At 33.7% G+C, this 14,157-nt stretch overlaps 1 protein-coding gene across 1 annotated transcript; it reads right to left on the reverse strand.

Moving 5' to 3' along the window:
• Positions 1–1,197: 1,197 nt before the first annotated feature.
• Positions 1,198–11,408, reverse strand: LOC128181187 (X-ray radiation resistance-associated protein 1-like). Its single transcript, XM_052849492.1, has 13 exons — positions 11,273–11,408; positions 8,359–8,570; positions 7,877–8,021; positions 7,462–7,559; positions 6,919–7,064; positions 6,660–6,761; positions 6,108–6,406; positions 4,744–5,195; positions 4,044–4,622; positions 3,464–3,623; positions 3,004–3,116; positions 2,460–2,627; positions 1,198–1,847 (listed from the first exon to the last, which is right to left on the reverse strand). The coding sequence occupies exons 1-13, from the start codon at positions 11,376–11,378 to the stop codon at positions 1,731–1,733; spliced, it is 2,697 nt and encodes an 898-aa protein (XP_052705452.1). The 5' UTR covers positions 11,379–11,408; the 3' UTR covers positions 1,198–1,730.
• Between the last annotated feature and the right edge of the window lie 2,749 nt (positions 11,409–14,157).

Genomic DNA, 14,157 nt, shown 5'->3' on the forward strand with positions numbered 1-14,157 from the left:
TGGAAACAGCTTTACAACAGAAGTTTAAAGACCTGAGTTGTTCATTTCTTTTTGGTTTTATTTTTGAATGAATAACACTTGTATAGTTGTGGCTTAATAATTCAGTTGTAAATGGGGGTTGTGCATTTATCTATTAGATTTTAACAAAGACATTTTGTATAACTGCATGACAACTGAATAAATTAAGATGTAAAACAAACTCTTTACTTGTTTTGATAATTACATAAAGTACATGGATGAGCAAAATACCTTCACTTGCTACATCTTACTATGTAATCTAATACATTTTTTATAAACTTCTGAATGTGTATATTCAGTGCAGATTTAATAAACTTAAATCTCCTATATATATATATGAGAAAGCTTATTGAAATTTTTGGTATAACTGGCTATTTGATTCTGGAGAATACCTCATCTTATTTCAATAGTATGTACATGTAATTAATTTTCCTCTATTTGAAATGGGCCTAGGGCTTCATTTGAAAAAACTTAAAAGCCTCATCCAAGAATGCTTTGTGCCAAGTTTGAAATTAAGGTATTCAATGTATAATGAAGGGATATTGAACAATTTTGAATCATTTTAAAATAGTTTAATATTTATTGCTAGATAACCATGAGAGTGAAATGAAACAAATTCACATGCCAAACAACATATAAGAAGCCGGTCATTTTGCACCTTAAATTTTTTTAAAGAGTTATCTCCCCTTGATAGAAAAAGGAAAATTTTAATTTTGTCAAAATATCTGAGGTAAATGATTCATTTTATTTCATATTTCAATAAAAAGAAAGTTTATGCTTGTATTAATTAAACGCGTTTGACAAATTATAAGTTACTTTTTACAATATCTTAATAAAACATACCTTGCCCATATACTTCAATGCAAAATTCAAGGTTTAATTAGTCGGACCATGATTAAAATTTTAAAAATTCCTTTGGTGGAGTATTTTTATTTGATAACACCTTCAAAATGAAATCATGATTAAGAATATTTGACCGTTCATTTATTAGGTACAAAATGTGGTCGTTTTACAGCGAATACCTTAATCAAGTTGTTCTGGAGAAGAAGCCATAAATGTAAAATGTCTACAGATGAATCGACAGAAAAATGGATGCTGGACAAAATAAGACCAAAATAGCCGTTATAAAAGCTTTCAGCTTACCGGTACATGAATTAAAAAGAACACAAGAAAAGCAGGTAGCATAATAATCATGTTTATATCATGCACTCAAAGTTCCATATCATTTGAAACATTCATATTTTTAATGCACAAACTACACAGAGTACTGTAACTGAAAAAAAAAAATCTTGATGCACAAAACAATATCACAGTGCTGTTGGACAAGGGCTAATTAGGTCAGGAAAACAAATTTACAGGGAAATGCTGTATTACCATTCACTTTTCCTTCCAACAAGGATAATAACATTCAAAAATAAAAGGAACATCGTTATAAAGCAAGTATAGTCAATAATAGCAACTGCTCTTTTTTCCTTCCTGATAACCCTTGGAATTGCGAACACCTTTGATACGTACTATATCTCCGATTTCAATTGTTCCTAATCCTATTTAAGTTACCTAGCAATTGACAACATTTCATCCTTCCAAAAATCAAAGAAAAATATCATAATACATTGTATTAGTTTAGTGTTTGTTCACACAAGATTTAACAAAAGGTATTTATTCATGGGATCCATTATCAAGAGAGTTAATGAATAACTTTCAATCATTATTTATTTGATTGACAAAGGTCTGTTATTTGCCAGATTCTGTAAATCCTGCATGGCTTTCTTTGCCTCTTTCGCTTCCTTCATGGAGCTAACTCTAACAGCATTGTATCGAGACTGGATCTGCGTACACAAAAAAAAGTCAGTAATTAATTGATTTACAACAAATTTCATTACTTTTAAATCGTATACATGTATCTCACATAGAACTTGACATGTGCATGTACTTCACTGAACTAGGAAGAATAGAGTAAGTATTATATATAATCAAATATCAACTCATTCAGTGAGGACAAGACCGGCTGGGGGTCAACCAATTAAACATCAGATCTTCCTTAAATTTTAAGATATGATTTCTTTAGCTTTGAACTATCATTTAATAAAGAAACATTGAATGAATATATTTTCAGAGTGTTCACAAAAATTACCTTCCTGTTAAAAGAAGCATGAATGTTCACAGAACTTACCTCACTAAATAGGGAGAAGCACAAACATTAAAAAAAAAACTTACCTCATTGATAAGGAAGAAGCATGAATGTTCACAGAACTTACCTCAATAAATGAGGGAGAGACACAAATACCTAACTTGATAAGGGAGAAGCATGAATGTTTACAGAACTGACCTCATTGATAAAGTTTACAGAACTTACCTCACTGACTAATGTTTTATAGCACTTACCTCACTGATTAATGTTCACAGAACTTACTTCACTGATTAATGTTCACAGAACTTACCTCACTAAGGAGAACAGGAGCCTGGTTGAACTTTTTCAGTTTTCTGCTGTCCTTAAGCACACTGGAAAGATTGGCCTCCTCCGTGGTTGAGCGATTCTTAAGGCTTTCAAGCACATCATCAATTTTCTGTTGTTTTGATTTTCGAGGAGGTTGAGGGGGCATTTGCCACTGTAAAGTAGAAGTGTAGCATATAAACATTATATAAGTATTTGACTGACATATGCTCCAGTTTTAAACTTCCAGGAATTTGCCACAAAATCATCATAAAGGCAGTGAATACCAATGTCAACATAACACCACAGATCAAATATATGTGCAAATTTGAAGAAAAAAAACTATCATTCAAGGGGACACTTTTACCTGTATCAAGCAATTCCAAAGAAAATGTTTATAGTTACATGAACATGTATTTGATGACTTCTTCTCTAAAAACTAAATGTATGCATGCTTTATAATCATGTATTTTGAGTATATCTGATGGCAAATGTGTAATACAAACTTGTACATTTGTATTTATAACACTTAATTATTGTACATGTATTACCTTTTGATAGGGAGGCACAGGTTTGCCCACTTTGTGAAGGAGAGCCGCTGAATCTCTGTATACCAGTTCATGATTTAGTGCATACTTCAGGGCCTTGATGTTACCCTGCATATCTGTCAAAGAGAAAAACAGCTTTATGTCAAGAAATGAGATTTTAAAAGACCTGTTTGTTTGTTCCTTTAGCATTAGCTTAAATGCGGACATTGTAAATCTATCTAAATGGAAAAATACGAAGAAATTAGAATATTAACAGTTAATTACATGAATTAATTTTTGTGGATGTAAAAACTGATACATATACATAATTCAATTAAGATAGAGAAATATTTGAATAGTTGTAAATTTCACATGATTCCATGTAGTTCCTTGAAAATGTGAATTTTTTTAACAAAATTAAAAAACCCAAAGTTAATCAACCTGATGTCTAATACTTTTAAAAGCGAACAAGATCAAAACAAACCTTTAGGAGCATGGAAGTCGGGGTCCTCGTCCACATCCAGGAGAATTTCGTACCCCTTGTACTTGTCTGGGACATCCTTCCGTTTGGGTCGTTTCTCAGACTTTTCCTTCCTTTTTGTCCTGACAGGGGCTGCTTTTTTCTCCTCCTCTGGTTCATCAACCTATAGTAAAAACCAGGTATATCCATTTAAAATTAGCCTGTTTGAATTCTACAACATATTCTACAAATATTGTACATCATGTTTTAAGTCAACAAATATAACATTTATTTTTTATTTTGATTCTTTGATAAGCTAATTTAGGAAAAAACAAAAACAAACTTTAATGCACTTTGTGCGTAGATGTTAAAGAATTATAAATTCTATGTTTTACATTGCCTTCTATTGTAAAATAAGCTGTAACCCAATATACACAATTATATCCCTTTATAAAAAAAAAAATTGGTAATTCATGAAATTTCACATGGTTGTTTAATAGAAAAATAATGATTAAATCATTTGAATAAGAAAACATATTTTGACTCTATAGGTAGTCACCTATATAATAACCATAGTTCATAGTACTTTTGATGGGATAGATACCTGGGTCATGAAGAAAGCAGCTTCTTTCTCATCCTTCTTGTCAGCTGACTCTGCAGGTTGCTCCTCGTTGGACATCATTCTACTGTAGACAGCCGACTCTGGGATGCCAGAAGTAGTGCCTTCAGGGGGCGACTGCATCCTACTATAGACCGCAGAAGGTGGGACAGTGGAGGATTCCTCAGGGGGTGACTGCATCCTACTATAGACAGCAGAGGGGGGAACAGTGGAGGATTCTTCAGGTGGAGATTGCATCCTACTATAGACAGCTGACGGGGGAACAGAGGTTGATGGCTCTTCTACCTGGGAGCCCATTTTCCTCAGGTCTGGGGTTGTGGGTACATTAATCGTTATTTCAGGACTCTCTGATTTTGTGCTCTCCGTGTCAAACAATTTGTTATACTGTGGTGATGGAGGAATAATCTCTGGTTCGTCTGCCTGAGAAGGAATCGGGGGCAGTGGGGCCTGATGAAGGTCAAGGCCATCAATGGTTCGACTCTTATCCTCTTTGGGGGGAGCTGGTTCCAGCATGAGACGCTCTTCCAAAGTCAGTTTGGGGATCTTTGGAACAATTGATGAAATCTTCAAAAGAAAATTTTATTTTCATTACATGAGTTGTGTCTCAAATTATGGTGCTTAAAGAAGAATCAAGTGACAATACTTCATTAGATAAACTTGTTTCATCAAGAGAAAAATGCTGTACCTTTCGCTTTCTCTTTGGTGGCACAACAACTTGGGGCTTAGACTTGGGCTGCTCAACCTTACGTACAAGTTTAATGCCAAGCCTGGCCGTGAGGAATCGCTTCAGTAATGGAGGGTCCCCACTGTGATCTGATGTCAGAGGGTTGTTATGGATGACAAGTTCAACCAGCATCGGCCAGGCTGCTACTGCCAAAAGAGCCTCCTCCTCAGCTATACGGTTGTGAGCCAGATTCAGGTAAGCTAGTTCTGGGAAGGGAGGCAGACCAGAGGCGAGATGGGCAGGAGGTTCCTTTGGGGCCGCTTTGTCTTTCATGTTGTTGGATTTGGACTTGACAGGAGATGGCTGAGAGGACTCTTCATCCACAGGTTCACTTTCTTGAAGATCAATGTCTTTGATAGCGTCTGACAGATCGCCAAACTCGGCTCCAACATCAGTAAAGCTGGCAAATAATTCTGTAATTTACCAAAATATAGAAAGTCAAATGATATAATGAATAGTCTGAAAATTCTATATGAAGAAGTTCATAAACCCATGAATTACTTTTACATATTTTGAAGCATATATATACATGTGTATACTTTCTTAAATGTTGCTGCAGGTCTGTAGCTCCCAGTCAGAAAAAATTCGGATGAACGACCTGGGAGCTACAGTGCCTCCCATAATAAAAAACTTGCAATTTACGGCGCACAAAAAATTGCGCTAGTTTTGGACTGATTAACCTTATTTTCACACAAATTCTGTGAAAACAATTAGTACCATTAAATTCTGCAGACAATTTACTACTGATATATTGTTACTTTATTTGCCTCAGACTTTCTCTGAAACATGCTAACCGACATCGGAAAATAAAGTATATTAATTCACATCAAGATAAAGAGTCGCCATTTTTACATGTAAACAAACTGCACCACTTCACTTTACGGGGCTGGTGATGGTGTTTAAAAGAATATCAGAGGCAAGTAAAGTGACAATATCTGTAGTAAATTGTCCGAGGAATATTTTGGAATCAAATATTTGTTCAGAAGTGTTCGGAAATGAAATTAATAAGTCCAAAAATAGTGCAATTGTTTGTACGCCATAAAATGCATTTTTTTTTTACTATGGGAGGCACTATATAGCTCCCAGGTCGTCCATCGAATTTTTTCAGACCGGGAGCTACAGACCTGCAGCTATCTTAACTGTAGCATAAACGAAGACTTAAAATTATCAGATTACATAAACAGATTCTTTTTTTATATTTGCTGGTACTGAATAAATTTGACAAAAACATGATAAAATCAAGCAAGCTTAATACATGCAAGCTGAATGACACGGAAACAATTAAAAAATATGAGATATAGAGGACCCGGCACCACCAGACTCACCAGTGCTTTCAGAAGGGTTGGGCTCTTTGGGAGATTCCTCTTGTTTGGGCTCTGGTTCAATAGCTTGTTGACTTTTGACTTTTTCTGATGGAGGATCCTGCTTTTCCATCTTCTCTGGAGGAGGATCCTGAGGTTTCTGTGATTTCTGACCCCTGGCAAACCGTCTAGCCGACAACCTGGCCGATTTCTGTAGTCGTCTCGTAGACTTCTCATCGTCATTAATTATCATGGTTCCCTCCACTGACTTTAGTTGTGGGACATAGTAAATGTCATTCTTTTCTAGATTCAGGTGCTTTAGTCTGACAAAAATGAAAAATTAATAAAGATTAATTCCATCCCTAACACTCAAATCATTTTTTTAGATCACTGAAATAATTTGAAGACTTAACCTGTAATTGATTAAGACTGTGATAATTAAGAAGTGCAGATGCATATTTTTTTTTTTACAGAAGTTGCTTTGAAAATTAGATAAATATAATATCGTACATGTAGATGCTAAATCTTATAAAACCTTCCAATTTCCAGCAATTGAAAATTTTGAGCTTTTCATACCTTTTTAGACCTGCTAAGGCAGCAAATACAGCCACATCAGACAGACGGTTGTCATCAAGCATCAGAATCTCTAACTTTGAGTACCGCACTATCCTGGATTTACTGTGAAAGTCGATAATTACAGAGGGAAATTTTAATTATAGAATCAAGGTTGTATATATAGTCTATGGAATAAATCAATGCTTTCAAAATTGATGCGACACATTCACATACTGAAACGCAATAATTCATACTTTATACCGGTAATATAAATACTAACGTCTCGCGGTCCACATAGGGAAGAGCAAAATCCATAGGAATAGTGTGAAAGTTATTGCCGGTCAGATGTAGAATCTTTAGGTTTGGTAATGTTCCGAGGGTCAAAAGGTCATCCTGAGAGAGGTTGTTATAGGACATATCTAACATCTGAAATATATTTAAAGCATGGAGCATCAACTTAGCTGCATCTTATAATCAATTTGACAAATTGGTACATGTTTGTATTAATTATAATTGTGGCTTTAACTAAAAATGTAATTAGCCTTGTTAAACAGTTCAAAACGTTCCAAAAGAAGCTATTTATTATCAAATGTTTCATTTGAATCTTTATGGTCTATAAATATTCAAAAAATAAAACTTGAGCAAAAGTATGAGGCTAGGGGTTAATTCATTTTCTAAACATCATTTTTATGGAATGCTGCATTGTTGTTTTTTTAATAGACTGTTGAATGAATTTGCAAAATATGCAGTTTTGATGAAAAAAAAGAAGAGGATTTAAATAAAAATAGGAACCTCCCACCCCCAATAAAAAATTACAGCATACCTCTAAATATGGATAGTCGCCGTTTTGTATCTTGACTCCCCTGAGACCATTGATAGGCATTTCTAACTCTCTCAATATTGGGAAACCTCTGAAGGCTTCTACAATAATAAGAATGAAAATAGTAAAGCATTAATATACTCTACATCTTGACCAGAGAGTCAATATTTATCTAAGTCCTTTTTTGCCCATAATCTGAAGTTGTTTTTAGATATCATATTATAAATCAAATATTATTAAATAAATACATGTTCTGCAATACACAACATTTTATATTGCTTTCAAAATTCATTGATCATTCTATCTGACTTCCCACAAAACACAATATCAGATGTTTATAGCTACAAAATCTACCACCTAAATCATTCGATGGCCATGCTAATGTAATTACTAACATATGCATGTACACATAACATACCAAAAGGTAAATAGTTCTCAGCAGCGTTGACATATGCTACACTGTCAAACAAGGCAAGGTCATCTTCTTTGACCTCCGACATCTCCTGGCCTGCGATATTGACAGAGCAGAGATCTGATGGGTCCTCCACACAGCAGTGCTTCATCTGTAACAGAATTATAAATTGAAGGTAAAAAAAGAAATATGTAAAACTAAGCTTTGAAAGCATTTCTTCCTTAAATCTTATTATCAGAAAAACTCATTCAAAACTCATAGTCACATGTATATATTTATACCTGTATATATATTATTTTTTAAAAATAATTGCTTCCACAGTATGGATTTACTATTACGTCATTAGCTATATGTATGAATACAATCAGATATCTTAAGAATAGGATGTGAAATATATGATTAACCAGTAGATGTAAATATACATTTACAACGATCCTAGTATGAAGTTTTCATCATCTTTGAAAATTTACTAAATTGTTTCAATTTACCAGAAAAAATCCATCTAGAGCAGGAGCTTCTTCCTCCTCTTCTATTTCACCTTCAGCCAAACTTTGTACCGGCATGGTAATCTGAGTGCCCTCCCTTTCTGCCTTTTTTCGCTCTTCCTTGATTCTGGAGTATGTCCTTGGTTTGGCACATAGAACAGCCTTGAAGCGTCGCCTCTGCTCCGCTTTCTGTGAGACAAGCCATGCTCCACCTCCTGAATAAAAAATTAACAGAAAAGATATTTCTAATTGTATTAAAGGATTGCTGGTATAGTCATCATGGTCATATAATTATACAGGCAAACCTTAAGTTTTTGGTGTGAAGAGTAATTTATTGAAAAATTGCATTCGTGAATAAAATTTCTTTTAAATTGATATAACTGAAATGAGAGAAGAAAAAATGGAAAATTTATGTGTTAAGTTCATTTGATATACCATTATGCATATGTTTTAGTTCATTGAAAAAATACTTGTCATTCTCTTTTTCTTTCAGATGATATAAGATATTTGATATATATTAAAATATGAGCATTATATTCAGAATATTCTTATATTCGGAAATCAAAATTATTGTTGCAAGTGAGACTTTTTGTACAAATGCTCAATCAAGAAAAATATGATTGAGTAGCTAAATAAACCTAATTCAAGCTTATACATACATATAGCTTAATCTAGTGATTGTATTTGACCTGTTTATAGGTCTCAATAGTCCCATCGGGCATTTCAACGTTGAAACAACGTTGTTTCAACGTCAGGCATCAACGTTGAATCAACGTTGAAATAAGGTTGCATATGAAAGTTAAGGCAACGTTGAAAATGTAACGTTGGTTCAACGTCAAAATTCAACATTGATTCAACGTAGAAACTGTGTTGAAATCTGGTTTAAAATATATAAATATAACAATGAAAAAAAAGTTAAAATTAAGTGATTTTTGTAAAATGTTGTTTATAAACATATCGTCTTTTATTACGTTGTGATGTTTTATGTGTTTTGACACTTTATTAAAAAAATCCAAATGTATAAAGTCGGCCTTTATTTAAATTCTTGTAGTATTTGAGTATATCCTTTACTAAACAACTTGTGTATTAAGTCCTCGTTAAAAAGTTGAACTTGGCATTTCAAAATGTTTTAAATAAGGCTGTAGGAATACGATCACAAAGAAACCACGTACATTCCGCCAAATGGTAGCCATGCTTGTTTTCCATGACATGAAACAAAGGATGTCAACACAAAAACGTAGAATCCACAATAGTCAGTTCATCATTTGCATTCTGCAGACTGTTTTAAAAAATAACTCCCAAGATACTTCATGTAAAATATAAAATAGTCACAAATTAATCGTCCAAAAGCTAAAATCCCGGCATTTTACTGTACATAAAATCTGTGTAGTGACTGCACGAGGTGTACCTAAGAACTGACTTTCTTTGTTCTCCAATAGCGTCTTTAGCGGTCAAGCTGACATAGAGCAGCCTGGTAAATTCCATATCTCCCTTGATCAGCAGTGCTTGCAGTAGTGATGGGTCCGCGCATCCCCTTCTCACTGACCCAGTTAAAATGCAATTAGCCACTTGCTGTACGCACAGCTCAATCTCAGATTTCTTGTATGGAAACAATCTTTTTTTTTAAAATGTAATGTGAAATATTAATTTAACTTTTCATTTAAAAGAAAATTGATATTTTAATTGGATAAGACAATAATATATTAATTTTATTGGAATATATATAAGATAAAATTGTATTCAAATTAACATTTAATATTTGTAAAAACACGTCATTTAATGCTTCAACCACAGGGGCACCGTATCCGCTCTACACTCTATGACATATATATAATAATACACAAGGTGTATTATTATATATATGTCATAGAGTGTAGAGCGGATACGGTGCCCCTGTGCTTCCACTTTACAAAATATAAGTAAAACCTAAATTTAACAAATGATAAGGAAGTTTAAATTTGAACATTTCAACGTTGAAATGTGGTTGAAGTCTTCAACGTTGAAAATAAGTTGGGTCTTCGACGTGGAATCAACGTTGAGTTATGGTTTGGGTCTCAACTTTTAAACCTCAACGTTGATTCAACGTTGAATAATGGTTGATCAACGTTGCAACTTGATTTCAACCATTTTTCAACGTTGAAACAACGTTGCGTGCCCACTGGGGTGTTATAGTCTGTCCCAAGATATTTTTGCCACATATTTCCTTAAATTATTCAATATTTATAAATACCTCTTGGTTCACATGATGTTTATTCATTCAGTAGTATGAAAAAATCCAAAGATTTCACCTTTGAAATGCCCCTTCTATCATGTCGGGTATCAATATACGGATTAAAATAAAAAGTCTACGGGGGTTTCCTTTGCCAAGGAGAAGAAGACGCTCGGATGATAATGTTGAAAAATTGTGTGAGGTTTCCCGAGTACTTCCAAATGGAGAAAAGATGTCAACATTCCCCATTATAAATCTCTGTCATAAATCTGCATGTTTTCGTTCCTCTGAATTTTTACGAGGGAAAAATGATAATGTGTGAATGAAATTATCTTGGAAATTTTCAAATTGTCACAGGTATGTGTATTTTTATTTAAAATCGTTCAAATATGCAGCATAGCCGCATTATTATCTTGGGACAGACTGTAGGCCTAAATGACCTCAATTTTATTAATGTGTTAGACCTAATCATACAATGTCACACTCTATTGCATAGCAAGTATAAAAATGATAAAGACCATTGAATTTCACATGTATTTTCCAGTTTAGTTTATCTACAGTAAAATGAAAAAATACAGTAGTACACTATCTTTCAAACACAAAACCAAGCAAGTGCTCGGTCGTTTTAGGTACAAGAGTTGGAAAATTTAAAAAAAAAAACAAAATACTAAGGGGAATAAAATTTGGCCAAAATAACTACGAACGAACCATCGTCCGCAGACTGAAGAAGTCCTCTAACGGGGAAACAATTGGCAGCAAATGCGTCGGATTCCCCTGGATCAGCAAATTTCACCCACGGAAATGTGGTCGCCATTTTTAAACATTGCTAGGGAAACAAAAAAAGTCTCGGGCATCCGAGAAAATTATATTTATTTTATTTAATTCATTTTCATGTTACACATTCGTTATCATACCTTTATATGAATATTGTTTTATAAAAAATTACTGAATCTCTCATCTTTAATTTGATCCCGGTTAACTGAATCGTTGAAATATTCGCGCAATCGTATTGTACCTAAACTATGGAACAACTTGTTTATGGCGTGACGTCAGATGGCGCGAAGCGCGAACCGTCTCGGGACGGAGGTGTCCAGATAGACGACGACGCGCGACGGCAACAGAAGGCCTAATTTAAAAAATTAACAACATGTTTTAAAGTTAACCGGGACATGGTTGGCCACGTGACCATATCCTGTAAAGCCCGAGGGGCTGCTCAGAAGATTTTATTTGGCCCCGGGACCATAAAACTATGGACGAATTTATTCATGAAAAACTAGTTTAGGTTTTAATTCGGTTTTGCAAACTTTTCATTTATCTGCAGAACCGGTGTTGTATAGCAGTTTTTACCCCATAGTAGCTTTTCCCCCCGGAAAACCTACTATATAGTAGCCTTTCCCCCCGGGGGGAAAAGCTACTATATAGTAGCTTTTCCCCCTTAGTAGGGTTTTTGGTTCAGATTTTATAAAAAATATTTATGGAAATCCAGTACGGATTAAAATCAATGTGTCTACACTCCCATGTTGCATACATCTATATCTGCATTCATATGTACAGGTTAAGTTTCGTTTTGCCGATTTATTATCTTTATAGACGATGCTGAAAGTTGAACATGTGTGTCAAGGAATTACACATAGAACTTAATTTAGGTAATTGATTGAAAAAAGTTTTACAAGTTAAACACTTATATTCATAATTCTGTGTTCTGAAATTGTATTAAACGAGAATGTTTTAAGAAGTTCTTGATAAATCTATCAGACTGTTTGTCTGCTTGTGAAAATTTCATCCAGGCTAAACCTGTACATGTGTTTTAGAGAAATTTTGTTTCCGATGTTTCAGAGCCCGATTTTTAAAATCCTATTATAATATTTATAGTGCATATTCTTTAGGGTCCAATGTCTCATAAACTAGAGATGACCATATCACCATATTTTTATAGTGGCAAAGGTTTATCACTTGAAGATGACTCTGAAAATTTTAGCCCTCAGGGTATGGGCCCTTAATGTTTCAGGGCCCGATGTTTAAAACCCCATTATAATGATTGAATAGTGTTCTATGAGTGGTGACCCGAATCTCAAATTCTAGAGATGACCAATTAACCATATTTTCACAGTGATAGTGGTATACAACTAGTAGATGACACCGACAATTTAAGCCCCCATGCAGGGTAGGAGCCTTTGTTGTTTTCGAGCCCGATGTTTGAAATCCAATTATAAAGAATATGTATTTTTAGGGCCCCCATATCTCAAAAACAATAGATGACCACATGAACATATTTTTACGGTCATTTAAAAGTAAAACCATCATTTAAAAATACACAACCACTCATATATTTCTTTATCAAAATGATTGAAAATTACTTTAATTCTAGCTGCTGCTTTTTTTTTAATTTACAAACAAAATTTTTTTAAAAGGTACGCGGGTAAAATTCTTTATTCTTCAAAACATTTAATCAATTCATAAGATGACTAATGATATAATAGATAATTAGATAAATAAATCAATGAACGTTTATTCATAAAAGGAGAAATCGAAAATCAAAATAAATAACCAACCTAAGCGCATATACGACTTTTTTACTTGTTAGTTGATTAGAAAAACAAGCTTATATTCTAAAAAAAAGTCAGCTCATCACAATATATGTGTTGGTTGTTTTTTGAGGTTTTGTTTTTGTTTTGTATTTTTAATTACCCTTGTTTAATTGTTCGAAGAAATAATATGGTACACAAGTAAATCTTTATTGCAAAAATATGAAACAAATAGTATAAAAATTAGGTAATGGAATCGTACATCTTGGTTTATATGGCATCGTTTTCAAAATTGTATATTTGTAAATCACGTTGCAAACTTAAAAGTGGAAAAATTAGCAAATAGTGAGTGACAATATAAACATAAAGTTAGTTCAGGATCCATTTCACATTTTCCAAAGTAACCAGCAAAGATAACGACATTGTTCTGGTTGTGAAGACATTTCATTGTTTTTTAAAATGTTTAAATCAAAATATCTCGCGTTTCGTAGAAATGTGCTAAAAAATATGAATATGCATAACCTTAAAACGAAATGGTAAACACTAACTTCACAAATGCTTTTAATACATAATTAAAATACCCCTTACCCATGATTTAGAACCCCATCAATCAAAGTAAAACTAAAACATTTCAGTTTCTCATCATATCATTGCATCCTGTCTCCCGTTTGATATTTGGCAGAAGAAATATATATTTGTTTTTAAGATCGTCAATTCTAACGGTATTAATTTAAAATTGATAACCTTTTGGACGAAGGGAGTAATACATTTCCACTTTTTATTACCTTCCTCTACAAAATTACGTCAAGATTGGTCAGTTAGTTCTCTGGGAGAAGCTTATACATTGATGGTAATACATTGGAAAATTAAATTTCCAAACCAGCGTATTTTCACTCAAATGTGTTCTCGCGTGTTCATAACGTCGAAGTCAAAACTGTGGATAAGCATCGATTATAGATGAAATAGATTCGAGGTATTCCGAAATCCGTGTAAAAGGTGTTCCAAAAAGGGGTGAGAACAGGTGAAATAAACGATGATGACACATGCATGTTATGAAGGCGCATGCCT

This window comes from Crassostrea angulata, chromosome 4 (genome assembly GCF_025612915.1).
Source record: "Crassostrea angulata isolate pt1a10 chromosome 4, ASM2561291v2, whole genome shotgun sequence".
NCBI classification, from domain to species: Eukaryota; Metazoa; Mollusca; class Bivalvia; order Ostreida; family Ostreidae; genus Magallana; species Magallana angulata.